Below are 22421 nucleotides of genomic sequence, written 5' to 3'. Positions count from 1 at the left end.
CCATAGGCAAGTTAATTATCCACTGCTTAACAGTCATCATACATTGTAGTAAATACTTGATGTATACGTATTTCTCCCCAAGCTTTAGAGCTTAATTTCTGCTAGAGAGGTTATGTGTAGAACTGCCTAAGTCACTCATGCTATGTGAACCTGGCAGATGGGCAGCATGTTTTGCCAATACTGTATAACCAGGACCTCAGCTTGGCCCGATTGCAATTTTGAGCAATCTGTAGTCTGGCCTGCCCCCGGGTAGACCTAAACCTTCTCATCACTTACAGGCCTGATCTGGCCTCTTTCCCTGCCATTAATACGGGGGCACTACTTATGTCCTTCAGTCAGATTCTTGAGGGGAACGGATCTGTCCCCTGCCTGGCAGGAACTATGCCTCCTCCACTGTCAGCAGATAGCCATGTCACCCACCCAGGCCTTCCTTTGTCTGCCACTGGAATTCTGTCCCCGTTCCCAGCAGCTGCCCTTCTTTCTGTCTCCCTGCAGTGCAATCCAGTGATGATTGATGCCATCAAAGTGTCTGCTGCTCACAGAGCCCGATATTTCTGGGGCAACCTGCCTGGGATGAACAGGTAACGAGGGGCTTTGAGCGGGACAGGTAATAGCCAAGTTAAATTTTATCGTGTGAGCCCTCACCGTCGGCTCTTAGGACAAAAACACTTTGGAGCCTTCTAGAAAGAAGTGGCTCTGCTGAGAAAGTGCCTCACCCCGGCCGACCAACCTCTGGTGTTAAGGTTGAATTGAAGCCTTTTAGGCCATATATAACCACTGCCCAAGAATCTCAGGCTAGGATTCTTCAGGTCGCTCTTTCTCTATTGTTTGTAGGATTAGTTCTTAAAAAAGCCACTGTTGTCTTCTCAGCCAGGGACCCTACCTCTTCTCTGTGTTGCCATCCTACTGGGAAATGAACTTCATCTCCCTTCCCCTGAGATGAAGCAATCCCCGCAGCAGGCCTGTGGCCATCAGGTGGCAGAGCTCAGCTAACAGTTAGTGGCCCAAAGCCTGTCTCCCTTGGATTTTCTTAACCACGATCTTTCCCCAACTTTTCATCAGTCTCATGTTGAAAGCCACAAAACAAAGCACGTGTCTTTGCTGAGGATTAATTAGCTCTAACGTGCTTCCGGGAGACCAACCTGCTAATTAAGATCCAAAATATGATGGCAATGTGACTTGCAAATACGTTCCCTTCAAAAAATTCTCCTTTAAAAAGGAAGCGTTGGAAGCATAACTTTCAGGCATTTTGCAGCGTGTGGTCAGAGGTGAAAGGGTACTGGATGGAAGAGCTCAGAGGATTTCTGTAGGGGTAGAGAAGACAAGCAATGATTTCAGGGTCAGGGACGGAGGAGCCTTGGAAGATTTGATGGGGAAGCTTCCCTGTAAAGGAGTGGAGACAGGCAGGTGAGTGCAGAAGGGAGAGGGTCAGGGCTGCTGGCCACAGGGCATTTGAAGACACGCTAAGTGTTCCAGGGGTCAGGAGTGTGGGCGAGAAGAGGGCAGAGAACTCGTCTCCCTGCCAAATTTATGTGATGTCTGTGGGTCATCCATAGCACCATGTAAGTTTACTTTGGCCCCAGGTGTTTGTGGAAGCTTCTACACAGATGGAGGTGTCTAGTCACAGGATAAAGGCAGAAATATATGGGGAGGTGGCCAAGGTGAGGGAGGAGAGCAAATTGTCTTGTGCCCAAGGGGTACCATCCACATGCACGGAACACCATGGGAGTGGCAACTCCAGGAGGATGTCCTGTGGACTTGAGAAGGGAACAGATTCTTAAGAGTAGGGATCAGATTCTATGGCTCTTCAAAGAGTCATAGGACCCACAGGATTTGCTGAGAATTGGATGTAGGGTATGAGATGGAAGAGGAGGCAGCAGAGACTTTAATGAGTTGGGATGAGAAGTGCCCTGCAGGATGGGCATGAAATGGGTCAGAGCCAAAGCCAGCCTGTACACCAAACACCCTGGTTGTTAACATTTCATTCCTGGAATCAACAGAAGGGAGGGCAGGGCTGTGAATCCCTAGCTTCCCTGGGTTCATGGAAGAGTTGGGAATGGAGAGAGGGTGGCATTTGAAACCTGGAACGGGAGGTCAGAATCTAGGGAGACATTTTATGTTCAGTGTCCTCGCTCGTGGGTACCATATCCAAACTTATATCTGTTTTGGCCTGGGGGTTCCTTACACAGGGATGCTGTGGCCTTCACCAGCTCTGTGCCTTCAGACCTCTTGTTGGTTTTCCCTCCAGACCTGCTTAACCCCTTCAGTTCTTAAAGTTCTATCCCTTCCCCTTCTCAAGCATCTGTTTGCCTCTCTCTGCATTTGTGAGTTTCAGTGGTAGGGAGCTACAAAGGGAATTACAGTTCTTTTGTGAACCTTCTTTTCTTTCCTGGACACATTATCAAAGCATCCTAAGGCTGCATCCCCAGGAAGAAGCCACCAAATCATGGGTTTGACGTGCTAGTTGTAACAAGTAGCAAGGAGAAGCATTCACTTCTGGACATTGGACTCCCTGTCCTCTCTGCCACCTCCCCAGCCCCTCACCAGGGGGCTTATGTGTCCCTCGCACAGCCCACAGGCTTGGGCTCTTGCCAGGGCCATTTTAATCATATATTTGTAGCAAGTTCACTGCCAGAGCACATTTCGCAGCCTTGGGCCCTCCTACTCGGGAGGTGCCTAGCCAAGGCCCCTTTCCCATGGGCAGACTGTAATGGGTTTTGGATGTTCCCAGGCCTGTGATAGCATCAAAGAATGATAAACTCGAGCTACAGGACTGCTTGGAGTTCAATAGGACAGCAAAGGTAAGATGTGCTCTGTGCCTGGCTCACCAGGAAACACACTTGGTGAACTTGACCTTGGTGTCCAGTTTTCCCCTGCCCCTTCCCCCCACATGACTCCCTGGTGCTGGGCAGCTTTCCCCACATCATTATTCCAACCTCTGAGTAGGAGAGGTTCTTAATCAACAAAAATCACTGAGAAAAAGCAACTCGATTTTTTTCCAATTGTGAATGCATACTCCATAGAGACACAGACAACTCATCTCATTCTCCCAGTGAGAAATGAGCAATTATACTTTCTTTAGCAAAAAGTATATGATCTCTTGTTAAGTCATGGATAATTCTCTTAAGATCACCATAAACTTATTTTTCAATATTTTCATCACGCTAAGCTCCATTCATTGAAACCCTGTTTGGCCGTTCTCCACAATCTGAGTGGACTTGTTTACTTTTGCGGAATCTCCATCAATAACTCTGTAACTCTGTTTTCTGGCCCCTTGCGCCCCCCCCTCCCGCCATGGGATCTCATTCGTAGTCACTTTTTTTTTTATCTCTTGTTCTCTCTGAGGCTGGTCTTTCCTGTTCCTTTACTTCTTGGTGTTTGTGGAAAGCACAGCGTGTTCTTCCAGAGCTCTCCTTGCCTTGTGCTCCTCGCCTGGCTCTCTCCCTCCCCCACCTGCCCTCCCTCCTCCACCTTCCCTAGGTGCTTCTCAGCCTTGACCTAGAACCCTTCCTTCTGCGCTCACTCCATGATGTTGTTTTGTTCTCCAGTTAAAGAAAGTACAGACAATAACCACCAAGTCGAACTCGATCAGACAGGGGAAAAACCAACTTTTCCCTGTTGTCATGAATGGCAAAGAAGATGTTTTGTGGTGCACTGAGCTAGAAAGGTGAGCAAGGCTGTCTGTGGAAAGGGAAATCCAGCAGATAGAAAGGGAAGACAACGTGGTTAAGACCAGCAGCACAAGTAGGCAGGTGCTCATGGTCGCACTGACCTGAGTTTGTGGGGCTGGGACAAACCTTTTCAGTTAGTCTATATTTCCTAGAAGAAACGATGAAGGGGTTGTTATGGTGAGGAATCTGAAGCATGAGGGCATTAGATAGCACGTGTGCCCAGTGTTGGCTGTGTTGCCCTGGCATCTGGCTGCCGCAGCATGCTGAGCACTAGGGTGTACAAGAATCCAGCTCCGGGACATCCCACCGACATGCCATTGCTCCCTCTCAGCATTCCTCCTGCCAAGTTGCTTATTCTAAAGCTGATTCCTCCTTAGCCACAGTCTGTCTTCACCCTTATCAATTTATGTTGCTAAGTTGGTAGTTTATGTATTTTACTTTGAAGACCTAGCTCTTAGATATCAATTCTCCTATTTTGTGGGGTTTTTTTTGTTTGTTTGCTTTTTTTTTTTATTTTTTTGTTTTTGTTTTTGTTTTGGGTACATCGTTCGTATGCAGAATTTCCCGACCCAGGGATTGAACCCACACCACCGTAGTGACAACATGGGATCCTTAACCTGCTGCACCACACTCATTTCTCTGTTCTGTATTTAATTTTTTTCTCATTCCTTCGGTTTTATATTGTTCCTATTTTGGTTAGAAATGTAAGAGCTATGAATATTCCTCTTTACATTTTTGGCTGTACCTGGAGGTTATTTGATAGAGTATTTCAGTTCAGATATTATATATTTTAAACTTGGTTTTCTTTTTACTATGAGATTACAAACCTGGGAAAGAATGTCTGTACCTTGTGTCTGTAGCCTTTTCCCAGGACTATGGTAGACTTGCATTCCAGAGGTTGATCTGGTTTCCTTCGGCCATTGAATTAAGTCCAGCTTAGCCGTTGATCCAGCTATTTGGTTTGAAGAGGGAAAGAAAATGCAGGATGCTTCAGTGTACTCATGGTAAATTACCTGAGCATCTGATGTAAGGTCCATTTCGGTGTTTCCTTATTCTTTGCCTAACTTCTGTCCATCTGTGGTTTGAAGGCCCATCCATGTCTGTCTGCTGGCTGGCCGGCCATCTGGATGTTTATTCACTTGAGAAAGGCCTACTACTGTGCCCCAGCTATGTGCCAGGAGCACCGTGCTAGCGTGGGGCCATTCATAAGACAGGTGCCCTCATGATGGTCCTTTGTGTTCTGAAGAACTGGTCGACCTGACCTGCGGGTCAAGAGAGAGCTCATGAGAAGTCCTGGTGGGCCTGGTGAAGGGGACAGGTCGAGGGCAGGAAGCACAGCACCTGTCTCCCAGAGACGCTAAGCCTGCTGGAGGGGGCCCTTCTGACTCCCTGTCTTTTCACTCTGGTGCCCCCCCGCCCCCCCCAGGATCTTCGGCTTTCCTGTACACTACACAGATGTCTCCAACATGGGCCGGGTGGCCCGCCAGAAGCTGCTTGGTCGGTCCTGGAGCGTACCTGTCATCCGACACCTCTTCGCCCCCCTGAAGGACTACTTTGCCTGTGAATAGTTCCCCAGGCACCAGGGCCTGTGGGCAGAGCCACAACCCAGGAGGTGACCCAGGCTGTGCCCATCCTCAGTGCTGCCATGTAACGTGGGGTCATGCCGAGTACCTAGTCGAGAGCAGAGCCACCTTGCCCCTCCTGGCAGGGGGGGCCCCCTCCCGGAGGTGCCACCTCCTTGTGCACAATTCAGACCTGGCTGCTTGGAGCGGCCAAGCCCGGTGCTCATTTTATCTTCTAAAACTTTAAGACTTGAAGTAGGTAGTACGATGGCTTTTTTTCCCCCTCCTGGGTTTACCTCTCAGAAAAACGATGGCTAAGTTACCAAAACCACAGTGCCGACAGCTCTTCAATACTCAGGTTAATGCTGAAAGTTACCCAAGACAGTTACTGCAAGACTTTAATTTCTTAAATATCTGCAGCTCCTTGTTTCCAGGAGTGCAGCAGGTGACATGTAGCGGAGGGCCCAGGATAGTTTATTCTTCTAGGACCAGCAGAAAAAGACATGATGCCCATGTCTTTTCTTGAATTTTCCCCGGCTGGGTCTCCTGGCCTCAGCCGGGAACCAGGGCCCAGTTAGACTATTTTCCACAAGGATGATGGTTTCAGCAGGGATGACATCATCATCATCACATTCAGGGCTATTTTTTCCCCCTAAACCCAAGGGCAGGACTACCCTTAGCTAATTCTCTCCCAGTGACTGCAGTAGAACCCTCTGGAAGCTCAGGAAGGGGTGGGCTGGGTCATAAGCCGCCATATATTGTGTAGGCAGGTATGGCTTCTCTCCATCTCCCCGGATGTGTGAGGGGAGAGGGGGAGGAGGAGGCGGCTTAGGTGAGCCCCCCCGCCCCATGCACCCTCCAGACTGGCAGGCACAGGTTAGAAGTATGACGCCCTCATTCCCCAGCCTTTTCTCAAGGCAGCAGCAGTGACAGCCAGGGGCAGAAGCACATTCCTCACACTTTGCCCTCAACTAAGAGACTGTAGGGGGGAAAACTGCAATAAAACCTCGACCCTCCCTCCAGAGATTTTTAAATCCCTTTTTTATTCCATGATAAATCGTCTTTTAGGAGGTTGGACAAGCTGCATTTCAGAAATGCTGTCATAATGGTTTTTAACACCTTTTACTCTTCTTACTGGTGCTATTTTGTAGAATAAGGAACAGGTTTTGACAGGTTTTGTGGGAGTTTTTTTATACACTTTTTAAAACAAATCTCAGACATCTATTTTTGTTTTAAGATTTTCATAAAATTTTTTTTTTTGTAACTGGAGCCACATAACAAGTTTGGGGGAAAATTGTGCCTTGTTTCAACAGTTTTGCTAATTTTTAGGCTGAAAGATGACAGATGCCTAGAGTTTACCTTATGTTGAATTAAAATCAGTATTTCTCTAACAGTCTGGTGTCCCTTTTGTTCTTTTGCAGGTCAGATGGGTGGGACATATGAGGGCCTGGTTGAAGAGGACATATGGGTGGCTGATGGTCATTCATTCAACCAAGTGCTAAGAAGGAATAACATAGTGACCCCCAAGTCTAATGCCATGGTCCCCAGACTCCAATCTTCTGTATCCCCTGGAAGGCTTAGGTGGAGATTTATGGGCCCCACACCCATATTTTCTGATTCATTTAGTATAGAGTGGAGCCCAAGAATCCCTTACCACTGGTCCACGGGCCATTCTGGTTTTCTGAACCTTGGTTCCCAAAACAAATTACTTAAAATAACTCCAGTTACTTGTTTTTTAAAATTATTTAAAGGCTTATTTACATTTCAAGTCGTTTAAGGGCTTAATCAGCCCTGTCCAGATGATGTGAGTAGATCACAATGACTCGATCCCAGGCCTGACCTTCAGTTCCACGCACCCTTGTAGAGTTCTCTGCACCTGTTCCATTGCTCCCAAGTTGTTCGCTCCCGGGTGAGGGCTGGTTGGGGAGCGGCCCATGAACTATTTTAACATAGCTGCCCTGTGGCCCCAGCTTTTTGGATGGAATGTGTTGCTTGTTCTTCTAAGCTTAATATTGCAACTCCATTCTTTGAATTCACCTGGGCCTCCCCAGTTCATCATGCCATAATCTCAGTTCTCTGAAGATTTCAATACCTCTCCAGAGGTTACGGTCGGTGCACTGGTGCATGCAGAGGGAGAAAAGTTGCCAAGGGGATGCATATGTGTATCAGTTGCGCATTGATTGGGCTAGGCCCCTCTCAGAGTCTCAGTTTCATCACACATGAGATAGATTATGATGTGGCCATGTCCATGATTTTACAGAGTTCTGGGCCTTAAAAAGGGAAGTTCATAAAGGCTCTGGCCCAGAGATGGGGCAGAGAAAGTGAAACCATGTTTTTATGTGCCTCTGGGCTACAGTAGGTTAGGTGCAAGTTGCCATGGCAAGGCGATTGGCAATTAGCAAGGCAGCTGGTGCTCTGCTCAGGTGTTCAGATCCCTGGGGCCTTGGCTGCCCAACTAAGCCATCTCGTGTACAGTGCTACCCCAAATGCCAGGACAGGATGAAGCAAAATAAACAGCCTCGGCCTCGAAACCCCAAGAGAGGAGATGGACTCCAGGTGAGGGGCCCTTAGGTGTCCTGGCCTGCTTGTGGGCAGGCTAGGGGGAGACCCTGGTAGACTGGGGGCAGTTCTCTTGATGTGGGGGCCAGCTTTGGATCTCAGTGATGCTAGCCCAGGCATTAAAGGGAGAATGTGCGGAACACTGAGAGCTTGGGGAAGGGGTTGGGGTTCACACCACGACTAGACCTTTTCTGAAGCAGTCTTCCAGTTGCCTGGGGCAGTATCTGGGGTCTGGCATGTTGTGTCACTTTGGGCAGGTAACCCTTGGAAATTTCCATCTCTAATGAAAGGTGGGGATCATAAACCATACCTGCTTTCTAGGTCTGTGATGGTTGAAGAGTGTGATTTGGGTAAATTGCTTTGCATGGTGCCTGGCAGACATTGAGCCCTCACATTGAACGTTGTGGTAACAAAGCTATTAATTAGTGCAATGACTAGGAGCTTGTAATGATGGTAACATCCAATATTAATATATTAATAAAGTCTTAAAAAAGGACAGGTAATAAGCACCTAGGTGTTGCAAAGGAGTTGTGCTGACCAATGTTATTCTTAGCAACAGCAGCATCTGATCTTGAAATTGTGTCCATCTCCCCCCTCCCCCACATCATGTTGGGGTCCACTTGCTCCTTGTAAGTGGGAGTGGATGAGGTTGGCTTTGGTGGCACCCGGGAGACCTGTGGAAGGAATCTTGCCTGGGGATGCAAAGACCGACCTCTAGACACTTCCTTGTCCCACACTGCTTCAGTTCCTCTGTAGCCAGCGACCTGTGTTCCAGGCCTGTCCTTGGTCTTTGGTTCCTCTGTGCAGGCAGACTGGATGCCTCTCCTCTCCTGGCTTCACCCCCTCCTAACTTGGAGCCAGGGATAGAATCTGCATCTTCATGGATACTTGTCGGGTTCATTACCGCTGAGCTACAATGGGAACTCATTTTTGTAGCCCTTCCACGAACTAGGGAGATCCTCAAAGCCAATGAGACCTCCTAACAGCAGTTTTTAGTTTTTAGTTTTGTATCTTGTCATACAGTTCAAACTTGGGCCCAGAAGTTATAGTTTTGGTTTTGGTTTGTTTTTGGAATGGGGAGACTCAATTTTCGTGATTATGAGATCACCTCACATATCAGTAGCTTAAAGACACTCCAGGAGTTCCTGTCAGGGCACAGAGGAAAAGAATCCAACTAGGAACCATGAGGTTTTGCCTTTGATCCCTGGCCTCATTCAGTGGGTTAGGGATCTGGCATTGCTGTGAGCTGTGGTGTAGTTTGCAGGCGCAGCTCGGATTCTGAGTGGCTGTGGCTGTGGATAGGCAAGCAGCTGTAGCTCCTATTAGACCCCTAGCCTGGGGACCTCCATATGCCACTGGCATGGCCTTAAAAAGAAAACAAAACGAAACAAAAAGACCCAGCAAAGCTTAATCTGACCCAGACCAATTTGGCTAACCCCCTCCCCAGGGTGGAGAGTGGATCTTGAGTAGATGACATGGCTATGGGAATGGTCTCTTGGGAGGGTAGAGGAGGTTTATTTCAGAGGCTGTGCTGTCCTGTCTCCAGAACCAGGTTTAAACTCCAGTCTGGCACCTGATGTGACTTTTTTTTTTTTTTTTTTTGCTTTTTAGGATCACACCTGTGGCATATGGAAGTTCCCAGGCTAGGGGTCCAATCCAAGCTGCAGCTGCCAGCCTATGCCACAGCTGCAGCACCGCAGGATCCCAGCCGCGACTGCACTATATCACAGCCCACTAGAATGCCGGATCCTTAACCCACCGAGTGAGGCCAGTGACTGAACTCGCATCCTCATGGACACCAGCCTGGTTCATTACCTCTGAGCCACAATGGGAACTCCTTGAGGCTCCTCTTGACTTTCTCCACTAGTCTCATCCCCACACCAAATCCTCCACTACCCAAAATGACTTTTAGGTGCTGCTGATATTTAGTTGATAGTAATGAATCAGAAGGAACCTAGAAATCGCTAACATTTATGGAACACTTACTATGTGCTACGTTGGTCTAAGAACATCAAACACATCGCAGTTGATTCTAACTCCTAGTGGAGTCAGGATTGGAACCCAGACCTGCTCTGCTGGCTTTGCTACTTATGAAATTTACTTAGCCTGTTGGAAACTTAATGTCCTTGTGTCTAAGATGGGGGTAAACCATTCTATTGCCCACAGCACTTTTGAATATCTTTACTCATCCCTACTTTGTATCAATTCATTATACTGCTAATATTACTACCATTGCTATAATAGTTTGGTTCCAGGGCTCTTTGCTGCTTCCTCTTGTTTGCCTTTTCCTACCCTAAGTCTTTTGCCAGATTAACATCTCACCTTTTAGGGCAAGTGTCGTCTCTTGGAATCCTTCCTCACTGCTCTGATGAGGTCAGGTTTCCTCGTGCTGTACTCTTGGAGCGCTGCAGACTGGAGAGACAACCCAGGAGTATGGGTGGTTAAAATAATGAAATGCCTCAGGCTGGTTCATAAATAGCTCCTGCCCCAGCTCTCCACCCCATTCTTCCCTGAACAATTTACCTACCCCCTCCCAGCCCCATCCCCTTCAGCAACAAATTGGGTGAGACCTGGCCCAGAAGGGGCCTCCAGGAACCTACTCCCTGAAATGCAGGTGTCATCACTCCAGCCACCTACTCCTGCCTAACACTAAGTCTGGTTTGTAATTAAACAGCGATTTGTATAATTAGTTATGTGTTCTGCCTTCCCTGCCAGACTGGAAACTCAGAGGCTATGTCTGGCTCTTGCTCTTCACCAAATCCCTAGGGCTTGATTGATCAGGGAAAATAAATATTTGTTACACATGAATAAGTGATATTTCTACCAGAAAACCAGCTCGAAACCTGGATCAGCCTTTGTGATAATGGGGAGTTGACCTCTCTGACACTCAGTTTCCTCTTCTGTAAAATGGGTGCAATTCAACCAGCAAGTTCTCTACTAAGAACCCATGTATCAGGCTCAGGGACACAGTGAGGACAGGACCGAGTAGATCCTCGCTTCCGTGAAAGTCATGGAAAGGCAGACAATAAAGGCATAAACAAACAAGATGACCATGTGGAAAAAAGAAGGACGAGATTCAGGTTCATTTTACATAGAATAGTCACAGAATGTGTCCCTGAGGTGACTTTTAAGTCTTTCCTCAAGGCGTCTATCAATTTACTTTTTTATCCAATAACCCGGTTTTCTAGAAATTCATTGTAAAAATTTTTTTTTGGCTACTGGGGTGAATTTGTAACTGGATCCCGCCTTCTAGGCGGAGTCACACTGGCCCGAGGTGGGAATCTCATTGGTTGCGGTAGACCGCGCGGCTGCATTACCCAGCAGCCAGAGCCCCGCCCCTTGGGCACCTAAGCCGTCGATCAAGGATCAGGTTCCTCCCCCGACCGCGGCTTAGTCCCTTTCTATAAAAGGAGCAGCGGGCGATGACGAGCCTTTACGTCGGCGCGTAACTGGGAGGGGGGGTGCGTGTGAGGTCATCGCGCGGGTGAGCGGGCGGGGTCGGGCGGTTTGAACTAGACGAAGACGGAACCGGAGCCGGGTACGGACAGCGGACGTGGTCCCGCGGAGAGCCGGTGAGCCGGCTCGCGGGCACGGAGCGGCGGCCGGGGGGCGGTCGGGTGGGCCTGGGGCCAGGCAGGCGCAGGCCGGCCGTGCGGACAGCGACCGGGCGGCTTCCTCACGGCTGTGCGGTTCGGGCGGGGTGGGGGAAGGGCGGGGCCGTGACCTGGCGCGCGCGAGCTGGGCTGAGGGGCGCGCGCTCTCCGCACTGCCGCGGGAGGGCGGGGCCTCGGGCCGGAAGTGGGGGCTGCCCGTTGGCGGCGTGGGGGCTTATGGGCCGCGGCCGAGGCCGAGCGGTGGAACCTGGACTGCGGAGGCAAGAGGTTCCCGGGTGGCCGGAGCGGGAAGAGCGCGTGTATGTGGTTGATGTGGGTCCTGCTGGCATCTCTGAGGACCTTCATTGTAGGAAACGGTGCTATTTGAGGGTTAAGAGTTCAGGTTTTGGATTCAAACCTGTGTTGAATTCCCTGCTGTGCTACCTTGAGCAGGTGCTGTAACCTTCCGGGCCTCAGGTTTCCTCATCTGTAAAACGGGGAGGAGAGAGAGAGTCCTATATCAGAAAGCTCTTGTGGCGGTCCCTTCGGAAGCCAGCTCATTGGACTTCTTGCTTTCTTCGTGTGTATTTGTTGGACGTCCACTAGGTGCTAGGCACTGTGATAAGCGCTGGCTATACACCCAGGAGCAGGCGAGCAAAGGCTTGCTTTCCAGGCTTCCACATTATGGTGGGAAGATAGTAAATAAGAAAATTAATACACGGAAAAGATAATTTCATATGATTACTGGGAAGAGTGTGACAGGGTGATATGAGTGTAACAGCTTTTCCAGCCCCTGTCGTAGCTGACCTGGAGTGCTTCAGGACAGAGCTTGGCCTCTTCCCCATTTTGGGAATGGGGGAATGAGAATCCTTTTTTTTTTTTTTTGCCTCACTGGAGGCCTGTGGAATTTCCCGGGACTGGGATTGATTCCACGCCGTGGTTTCGACCTGCACCTCAGCTGGGGCAACCCCGATCCTTAACTCGCTGCTCTGCAAGGGGACTTCCAGGAATGAGATTTTTTTTTTTTGTCTTTTTCCCTTTTCTAGGGCGGTACCCACGGCATATGAGGTTCCCAGGCTAGGGGTCCAATCGGAGCTGCAGCTGCCAGCCTACACCACAGTCATAGCAACTTGGGATCCAAGCTATGTCTGCGACCTACACCACAGCTCACTGCAACGCCGGATCCTTAACCCACTGAGCAAGGCCAGGGATTGAACCTGCAATCTCATGGTTCCTAGTCGGATTGTTAACCACTGAGCCACAGGAACTCCCAAGAGAGTCTTGAAGACCCATTGAAGGAAGGTACACTAAGGGCTTGCAGTCTGCCTCTCTGATGAGGTATCTCTAAGAGTAGTAATAATCTTAGCTATTTGCTAATTGGTCACTTGGTATGTGCCAGGTGTGTTTAAGCTCTTGATGTGGCATTATGTCATTTAATATCACACTGTCTCTAAGAGATAGTATCTTCGTTTTACAAATTAGGGGATGGAGACTCAGAGGTGATTTGGTTTATGTCGTCTAGCAAGTTGCTGAACCTATGTCTGTGGCTCCTAACTTCTATTATGTTACCTCCCTGAGGTCCACATCTAGGAGCATGTTTCATCTAGTGTGCTCTTTGTGGTGGTGTGTCAAAGTGTGATGCAGTTTCTGGCGCATAGGGAAGCTTAGGACACGCTGTGCTTTTCACTGAGTGTTTTCACTTAGATTCTCATTTAATCTTCACCACATCCTAGTGAAAAAGATGCTGTCCACTTTTTACAGGAGAGCTGTTTGTGATCTGGAAAGGTGAGGTATTTGCTTAGGATCAAGTTGCTATTTTTTGATGGCACCTTCCTCCTGCTCTTTCCATAGCACTCAGTATGATGCCTTGAAAGTAATAGGTGCTCATCAGCCAGCAATGAATCTGAGTGGGTTTGGGGCTGTGCTAGGGGAACTGCTGAAGGAGGATAGACACATGGAGAGGCAAGGGGGAGCTTTTTCACGGCAGTTGAAATCTGGATCAGGGAGCCTCTTTAAGGGTGAGGTTTGTGTGGTGGTTATGGGGTCTTCCATTGAGGCCAAGCAGTGGAATCCTTGTGGAGGAAGCGTGAGCTGTCGTTAGCTTTATGTAGCTGAGGCTCTGAGAACTAGGCTCTGTTTTGACTGCCTGAAAGAGCCAATTAAGTGGTTGAGTCAGTGGATGTTTATTGCACATCCACGGGGTGCCTAACCCCATGTATTTAGTGGCTGCAGAGTTTGCAGAGCACGTGGGGCCAGGTATTAATGTACTACTAATGAAAGAGTTTTAAATTATATGATGATGAAAGGCCATTAACGTTTTCTGAGCTGGGGTGTGGTCGGGAGACACACGTGGCTTAACCAGCTGCTTACATTTTATGGCAGCATGACACACACAATGCCCAATGTATGTGTGAATGTCGCCAAAATAGATTACAAGAGCTCAGTCTGAGATCATGGTGGTTTTTGTTTGGTTATGTCTCTCCTTGGTGCCAGATAATAGCATTTTGCACACAGTAATCATTTTGTTTATTCATTCTTTCAGGGATTTTAAGCAAGGGAGATACTTGGCCTGATTTTTGATTCTGAAAATTCTCCCTGGCTCCCTGAAAAAACAGAATGAGACAGAGACTAATTTGACGGCTCTTGCAGTGGGTTGAAGTGAGATGGTGGAGACAGGTCCCAGGCACTGTTTTTGCTACTGATGATAAGAGGATGAGCCAGACAAGGTCCCTCCCAGCCCTGGACCTTATTTACTATCAAACCATTTTATGTGCCTTATCTCATTTAAATCTCACCTCACTGTTTTCAGTAGGTGGCAATAATTTATAACTGAGGGGTATTGAAGTTAAGTAACTTACTCAAGGTCATACAACTAATGAGTGACAGCCTCATATTCAAACCCAGGCTTGAAATCCTCAGCTCTTTGAAAAGAGCAAATTGCCTACTAGTCCAGATCTCATTTGGGAACAATTCAGAGATGAAGAGATAATGACAGTTGCAGAGGTTTGAATGAAGTGCTGTGGGAACATAGGGATTAATTTCCCAGTGGAGTCAGGAACTAAATTGTGTTGGCTTCTTGTGTAACATGGTTTTATCATATGAGTTTAAGTAAGAGTGTTGATGGTTTGCTTTCTGAAAAGAGTTTATACAGATACATTTTTCTCTCTTTGACATCATCTTACCAACCTAATAACAAGTAGCATTTACTGAATGGGTGGTGTTCAAGGCATTGTGCCCAGTGTTGCGGGGGATGGGTGAAGGGTGAGGGCACAGACCTGATAAGTCATTTATCTCTCCAGACCTCAGTCACCCTGTTCATAAAAATGGGATTGGATGGGTAGATATCCATCTTTTCTGACCCTCACATTCTGTAGCAATGCGATTCATGTGGCTTGTAGGAGACAAGTGGAAAGACTCAGTGGAGGAATGAAGTGCCACAGGAGAGTGTGGGGTCCCAAGGGGGTTCCAAATTTGCTTTGAGGTTTTTTTTTTCCCTGCATTGGTAATATTGATGTCACATGAAATGAGGAAAATCACAAGTGTCAAGGTCACTGAAATTTAGTGTTTACAATCATGTAATTGCCCAGGAATAAGCCTGCCCTGATCTCAGATTGCTTGAGTCTTGTCTTCCCATTGTCAGTTCTCTACCAGCAGTTAGGGTGATCTCTTGCAAACTTAGATGATGGTATGATTCTACCCCACTGAAATCCCCACAGTGACTTCCTTAACAGAGAATAAAAGGTAAACTCATCATGGCCTGTAGAGTCCTAACGCAATGGGGCCTTCTCTTCCTCCTCTTCCTGCTTTCCCGACTGCTGACTGGGCTTTAGCCACCCTTTCTCCCAGTCTTCCAATGGCTGCTTCCTTCTGTTTCTTTTTGCTTTTTCTTTTTGCTTTTTAGGGCCACACCCGTGGCATATGGAGGTTCCCAGGCTAGGGGTCTAGTCGAAGCTACAGCTGCCAGCCTCCACCATAGCCACAGCTCAAGGCAATGCCAGATCCTTAACCCACTGAGCGAGTCCAGGGATCAAACCCGAAAGCTCATGGTTCTTAGTCAGATTTGTTTCTGCTGCGCCACTACGGGAACTCCTTCCTTCCATTTCTTAAGCTCAAACATCAGTTCCAAGAGGCTTTCCTTCACGTTCCCCTCCACCCTTGTTGCCTAAGTGGTTGGTAAGAAATGACATTTGTTTGTGTATTTGGTCAGTGTCAGACTTCCACTATTAGAAAGTGAGCTCCCTGTGAACAGGCACCTTGTCTTTCGCAGTCCCTAGAATAGTTAACATTTTATGTTAATGTATTTCTGTATGTTTGTTGTTTTAAATTTGAAAGCTTGGCATAAAGGAGGGGCAGCATTTTCTAGGGCTGGGGGAGAGAATGCGGGTGATGGGGCTGGGCAGACTTGGCTCCCAGTGCCCAGGGCTTGTCTCTTGTGTCCCTTTCCTCAACTGTAAAATGAAGTGAATGAAGTGAGCTTTGCAACTTGGGTTAAGTGGCAAGTGTGCTTAGTAGGCCCTCAGGTGCCCTCCTTTCCTCAGGAGGCTCAGCAGAGATTTGGTGCCAAGAACTCCTCACTGTGGAGTCATTCACCACGACCTCTGTAGTACTTAGGTTATTGCAAAGCTTATTTTCTCTCTTTTTTTTTTAATTATAAAAGTGGACATAGTCTTTAAAGACACTTTGGAAAACTTTGTAAACTGTAAAGAGAAATTAATAAAAGCCCACCATCTGAAGAAATCTGATGTAAACATTTTGATGTGTTAATAGATAAACTTGGATTGACATTTTCTAAGTGGAGAACATTCTTGCTTGGGCATCAACTTCCCTTCATAAAGCACTTAATCACCCCTTTACTTAGTGTGTCTTGTAGCTTTAAACTTCATACCAGTCATACTAAATTGGACCTGAATTTTAGGCTGGCTGGTATTGGTAAGTTTATTTCAGGCCACATTTATGCATGGAAATCCAGGCTTATGGCAAGAATCCTAGTGTCTTGGATTTGGCCTGTTGGGGAGGAAGATGAGGCTTATAAACTGAGAGCCCCCACAGGTCTGCTCTGGTGACTCCAGGAATCACGTGTTCTTTCTTGCTGCGTAGTAACATGAGCCCTTCTCTTTTTCTCCCACGCTGTAGAAGATGGCAGTGAATGTGTACTCAACGTCCGTCACCAGCGATAACCTCAGTCGACATGACATGCTGGCCTGGATCAATGAGTCTCTGCAGTTGAATCTAACAAAGATTGAACAGTTGTGCTCAGGTAAGCAAAATCCAGGAGACCCCCTTTCCAGGAAAGCCTGCAGGTCCTTCAGGGATCCTCAGGCCTTTATCTGACTGCAGAAACCACAGGTTCAGGTTCTGCGTTGGGACTGCCCTGTCTCTTTCAGCCCTGCCTGGTTTCACTTCTGCAAGGAACTGTGCTTAAAAAGAGCATGCTGCTGTTCTGGCCTGTGAGTCTACCACCTCCCGCTATAGAAGCTGCGTTCTGATGCCATCTTTTCTGTCTGCACTCATGTATATCCACATTTGAAATGTTTTATTTGAGGATAAAAATTGTAATTGTTTTAGTTTCATATTACTTAATCGATGGCATTTCTTAATTCCAAGTAGCACAAGACCAAAGTTGGGCAAGTTGTGCCATTTCAGTCACAATTTTATTGAACTACTGTTTAATAAGAAGGTAATGATTTAAAACAAAAATCATGTTCTGTGTCTATACTAATTGTATAACTTAAAAAACCAGAGAGAAGAAAATAAAAAAAAATGCTGGCCTGTTGTGGCTCAGGGATAACGAATCTGACTAGTATCCATGAGGATGTGGGTTCTATCCTGGCCTCACTCACTGGGTTAAGGATTTGGCATTGCTGTAAGCTGTGGTGTAAATCGCAGACACGGCTCTGATCCTGCGTGGCTGTGGCGTAGGCTGGCAGCTGCAGCTCCAGTTCAACCCCTAGCCTGGGAACTTCCATATGCTGCAAGTGTGGCCCTAAAAAACAGAAAGGAAAAAAAAAATGCTGGTTGTTTTATTGTTCAGAGAGAGCCACTGTTTGGATTTTTTTTTTTTCTTCTCACTTTTCTTCACATGTATGTGTTTGTATCCCGGCTATTTTCACTTAACATTATGTTGTGGATATTGTCCAGTGTGCCTCACTGTCTTGGAAATGTTTATGTTTAAGGGCTGTATATTATTTCTTTTTGTGGATATGGTGGGGTTGTTTAATATTGTCCTAATTTTTGGACATTTGGATTTTTTCTTAGCTTTTCCATGGTGAATAATGGCTGGGTTTAGTATCATTTTTTTTTTTTTTTAAGTCTGTTCAGGGCTGCAGTCAAGGCATATGGAGGTTCCCAGGCTAGGGGTTGAATCGGAGCTGTAGCTGCTGGCCCACACCACAGGCACAGCAATTCGGGATCCGAGCCACATCTGTGATGTACACCACAGCTCACGGCGATGCCGGACCCTTAACCCACTGAGTGAGGCCAGGGATCGAACCTATGTCCTCATGGATGCTAGTCAGATTCCTTTCTGCTGAGCCACAGTGGGAACTCCTAGTATCCTTTAACGTAAATTTTATCTCCATTTCCCAGTGATTCTTAGAAATGAAATTACCAGATCAAAGAATATAAACTTTAGGCTCTAGGTAATCATTTTTTATAAAAGTAGTATCAGTTTCTTCCTTTCTCACCTTTTGTGAGTTCTGCTGACTGCCCCTGACTGTCCTGGCATAATAAAGAATATAAAAAATAACAATAATATAAGGAATATAATGTGTTAGGGCTATTAGAACTGGATTTATCACAGGTAGGAGGTGAGGTCAAGAATATGGCAGAAGAAGGATGAGCTGTATATCTTGCTGCTACTTAAATTCTTGTTCTTGGGATAGAGAATTTTAACTTCAGCTTCTCCTAGTAATTAGAATAACAGTTATTTAAGCGAAAGCTTGTGTGCCAGGGTTATGCAAATACTTTTCAAATATCTCTTCATTTAATTATCATTATACCTCTTCGAGGGAGGTATGGCTATAACCCGATTTTCCAGATGGGGAAATGGGCTTAGAGAAATTGAGTAACAAGTACAAGGTTATACAACAAGAACAGATTTGAGGCTTGAACCTTTGTTGACATCAAGAGTCCATGTTCTTCAGCCCCTGTCCTGTGCTCACTTTCCAGACTTCCTTTACCAGCCAGTGCGGTTTGGTTCTACTTAAAATTACTGTTTTCCTTTATATGAAAAATCTTTTTAATGAATTCAGCTTTTGTACTTCTTTATTTTGTATCTGGGTCTTAGCCTTGGTCTTAGTTTCATTTGCTTATCTTGTTATTTCCCCTGTGAGATTTAATCTGTTTTGTAGATGGTCAGAGAGAGCGTGATGGGAGGTTGTACAGTGAGACAGAGGTGCCTAAGAGTCATGCTTATTAAATATCAGCTATTGTGTTAGTCAGAGGCACTGCTTTTCCCCTACTTTCTGTTCATTTCTTCAGTTTCATTGTCACATCCCCATTTGTTTGAGGCTTTTAAAGCACTTGTTTGCCCCGTGATTAATGACTAATGTGGGGATGAAGTCATCTTAGTTTTCATTGGAGCCAGCTTTTCACCAGCAATTTCTCCCTAAAATTTAGTTCCTTCTATACATATACTCCAAGCAGTATTTCACTTAGTTAATTCCAAAATGAGAATTTCATGTGTAGATGTTGTACATGTGCTGATCTGGCTCCAGATTTAGCTCCTTCAGACAGGGAGCTGTCGTCATCAGGACTGGGTGTGAAGAAGCTTCCGTCTGCTCTGAGCCATGTGATTTTGGATGAGTCCCTTAATGTTCTCATTCCTTGTGTGTAAACTGGGGTGGTAGGGTATGGTTTAAATGTTGGGCTGTTTGGGGGATCACCTGTAAAAATAGCTCTCAGGTACTGATTCTTTGCCACACCCTGGAGAAAGTCAGGCTCCTTAGGCCCAGGAGAATCCCACTGGCCTTTAACACTGGTGCCTGGTCCCTTCTGATCTTACCTCTGATGAGCAGAGGGTCATGCAGACCAGAATTCTCTTACCAGACACAAGCTTTAAAAGGTGGGAATGAATAGGTCTTTCCCTTGAGAGGGCAAAGCTCTGAGGTCCTACACTGTTAATGTGCTGGCTGCCTGTGAAGTGGCAGAGTTTTGTCAGCATCATAGGCGTCCTTCCTCCAACAGTGAAACGAGCCTTTGCTTGGCTCTTGTAGTAAGAAAAGGTGTGGGTGACTTTCAGTGATAGGGTTGGCTGGTTGATTAAAGATTCATTACATTCTGTAGTCTCTCTGTTTTAGAGAGTTAGTCATCAAATATTTTGGAACGATAGTCAACAAGGAAGAAACCTTGATCACAGAGGATCATTCTGATGAGGGGTTGATTGTGTCAGAAGGAAGATGCTGGTTGCTTTTTGTTCCTCTCTTTCCTCGGTTCCAGCCAGGATTCACGACCCCCCCCCCCCCAAGGGCCTAGCATGGTAGTCTGAGCGTGTAGCCTGGCCTCACTGAATGTTCTCGGATCCCCCTCACTTCCTGCCTTCTCCCCTCCAGCCTGCCCTCCTTCACAGTTCCTGTGTTGTACAGAATAGGAGAGGTGTTCAGATGCCCCCAGGCAAATGCTGTTTCCTTTTTTTTTTGTAGTTTATTGTGGGCCCTGCTGGCCCTTAGATAAAACAGCATGTCAGTCTTGCTTCCAGAGCCACTCTGAGGCTGGGACACCCCCTGACCGGGCATCCCCAACTTTGTTTTCTCTTCAAGTTGGTTCCCTTTTCCAGACACACTATTTTGGGCCAGGTTTCCACCATTCTTCCAGTGTTGCAGGCCTGAGAAGCATCTTTTGAGGCTGATTCACAAAGTTCTGTATCTATTCTGCAGGGTCTTTTGGCTCTGGTCCCATCTCAGTTTGCAGGCTGCTGCCACAGCGGCCTCCCAGCCAGGCCCTACATTCCATCCAGGTTCTCTGCCCCCCCTTCTCTCGTTGACCACAGTAGTCTGCAGCTTTTCAAAGAGACCATTTTTTATTGAGCTACTCCTCTGCTCAAAAAGTATCTCTTTACATTTTTTTGCCTGACTCTTCAAGTACTTCCATTATTTTTCTTTACATTAATTAGAGTAAAGGATAAGAAACTTATTTTCCTCTGACTATAAGTAAGTATTCTTAATAGATACGTATTAAAAAGAAAACCATAGTCTATTGTCATAAGTTGTAGTCATTATTATCTTTTAGCTGTATTTCCCCCCCCCCAATTATGGCTTTTTTGCTGAGCTCTCACCATAGGCCAGGCACTTTCCAGCATGTGTCGCCTACATAACCTGTGAGGTGAGGACTGTCATGCCCGTGTAGAGAGAGAAACTGAGACAGAGATGTTAACTTGTCCAAGGTTGCTTGTGCTAGCTGTACCTTCAGTATTTTCCGTGATTTTCAAAAATCATTAACATACTGTATATACAGTATTTTTTGAATAACTGAAAGTCTCAAAATGGCTTAAAATTCAAAAGGGACAAAAAAAGTCTGTCTTTGAAAAGTAAGCCCATCCGCTAGCTGTCCAGTTCCCTAACCCAGAAGTAACCAGTGTTACTAGCTGGGTGGTCTCCAGAGAGAGTGAGCCTATCTAAGCAGAAATAACCATCTGTCTTTTTTTTTTTTTTTGCTGTGCCCATGGCATGTGGAAGTTTCCTGGCTAGGGATCAAACCAGTGCCACAGCAGTGACCTCAGCCATAGCAGAAACAATACTGGGTCCTTTATCTACTAGGCCAGCAGGGAACTCCTTGTCCATATTTTGTGTTTGTGTTCTCTTTCCCCCATTTTACATAAGTGGTAGTGTGTTCTATATCCATGCAGCAGGTGCCACTTTATTTTCTTTTATGGTAGTGTCATACCATAATTTCCTTGGATCTGTTCCTTATTAGTGTGTTTCCAGTCTGTTGCTATTATATATAGACTGTTCCAGTAAGTAACACATATTAGCATATAAGGTTGTACAGTTTTGTTTCTCGCTTTTTAAATTAAAATAGGATTATTTTTGGCATGTTAAAACATCTTGAAGCTGATTTTTTTTTTTTTTTGTCTTTTTAGGGCTGCACCCATGGCATATAGAAGTTTCTAGGCTAGGGGTTGAATTGATCCTTTAACTCACTGAGCGAGGCCAGGGATCGAACCCACATCCTCATGGATACTAGTGGGGTTCTTAACCCGCTGACCTACAATAGGAACTCCTTGAGGCTGATTTTTTTTTTTTTGTCTTTTTGTTTGCCATCCCTTGGGCCACTGCTGAGGCACATGGAGGTTCCCAGGCTAGGGGTCTAATCGGAGCTGTAGCTGCCAGCCTATGCCAGAGACATAGCAACACAGGATCCGAGCCACGTCTGGAACCTACACCACAGCTCACGGCAATGCCGGATCATTAACCCACTGAGCAAGGGCAGGGATCAAACCCGCAACCTCATGGTTCCTAGTCAGATTCGTTAACCACTGTGCCGCGACGGGAACTCCTCGAGTTTTCTGATAGGACATCTATTCTGTATAGAATGTTGACTTCAGCTTTCATCTGATTCTTCAAGGGACCCTTGACTGGAAAGGGTTGAGAGCCAGTGCTCTTGAGATATTGCAAGCTTTTGGAGCAAGGACTACCTTGTGCCCTTGTGTGTTCTCTGCTTGTAGTACAGGTCCTGGTAGGAGAGGGCTGCAGCAGTCATTGGAAACCTGGTGGTTGATGCCATGGCCCAGCTGGTCCTACCCTAAGTCCGTTTGCATCTTCTAGCCACAGGTTACATGGGCCTCTTCTGCCATAGATGACTGGGACAGTGACCTTCTAAGAGGGGTGATCTTTTTGCCTTGCTGTGTTGCCAGCTTTTGTTGTTAAGGCAGAGATTTTAAGGAAGGCCCCTTTTAACCTGTTCTGAACCCATCTGAGACATTTATAGGCCAGGAGTTTTGAGCCCTTTTGTGAAAAAGCAGCTGAAAGACTTTTCTTTTAAACATTTACCTTCTTTTTTTGTGTTCTGATTACAAAAGTATATTAATTGTAGTATATAAT

The 22421-nt window shown here is 46.5% G+C and overlaps 2 protein-coding genes across 14 annotated transcripts in view; both read left to right on the top strand.

Moving 5' to 3' along the window:
* Positions 1 to 6613, top strand: part of DNMT3B (DNA methyltransferase 3 beta) — a 39299-nt gene extending 32686 nt beyond the window's left edge. For 6 of the 10 annotated variants that reach the window (XM_047771334.1, XM_047771326.1, XM_047771329.1 and 3 more), the window contains 4 exons: positions 496 to 581; positions 2732 to 2801; positions 3549 to 3667; positions 5098 to 6613. In XM_047771334.1, the coding sequence (XP_047627290.1) occupies positions 496 to 581; positions 2732 to 2801; positions 3549 to 3667; positions 5098 to 5239 (417 nt within the window). In that variant the 3' untranslated portion in view covers positions 5240 to 6613. Of the gene's footprint in view, positions 1 to 495; positions 582 to 2731; positions 2802 to 3548; positions 3668 to 5097 lie in introns of those variants that run through there. The other 4 variants (XM_047771333.1, XM_047771331.1, XM_047771330.1 and 1 more) reach the window with 2 other exon arrangements.
* A 4652-nt stretch (positions 6614 to 11265) lies between these two features.
* The window catches only part of MAPRE1 (microtubule associated protein RP/EB family member 1), a 34247-nt gene continuing 23091 nt past the window's right edge, over positions 11266 to 22421 (top strand). Inside the window, exons 1-2 of one of the 4 annotated variants that reach the window (XM_047771321.1) lie at positions 11266 to 11330; positions 16519 to 16642. In XM_047771321.1, the coding sequence (XP_047627277.1) occupies positions 16522 to 16642 (121 nt within the window). In that variant the 5' untranslated portion in view covers positions 11266 to 11330; positions 16519 to 16521. Of the gene's footprint in view, positions 11365 to 11632; positions 11706 to 16518; positions 16643 to 22421 lie in introns of those variants that run through there. The other 3 variants (XM_047771320.1, XM_047771322.1, XM_047771323.1) reach the window with 3 other exon arrangements.

This window comes from Phacochoerus africanus, chromosome 3 (genome assembly GCF_016906955.1).
Source record: "Phacochoerus africanus isolate WHEZ1 chromosome 3, ROS_Pafr_v1, whole genome shotgun sequence".
NCBI lineage: Eukaryota > Metazoa > Chordata > Mammalia > Artiodactyla > Suidae > Phacochoerus > Phacochoerus africanus.
This window is presented reverse-complemented; position numbering and strand designations above follow the sequence as displayed.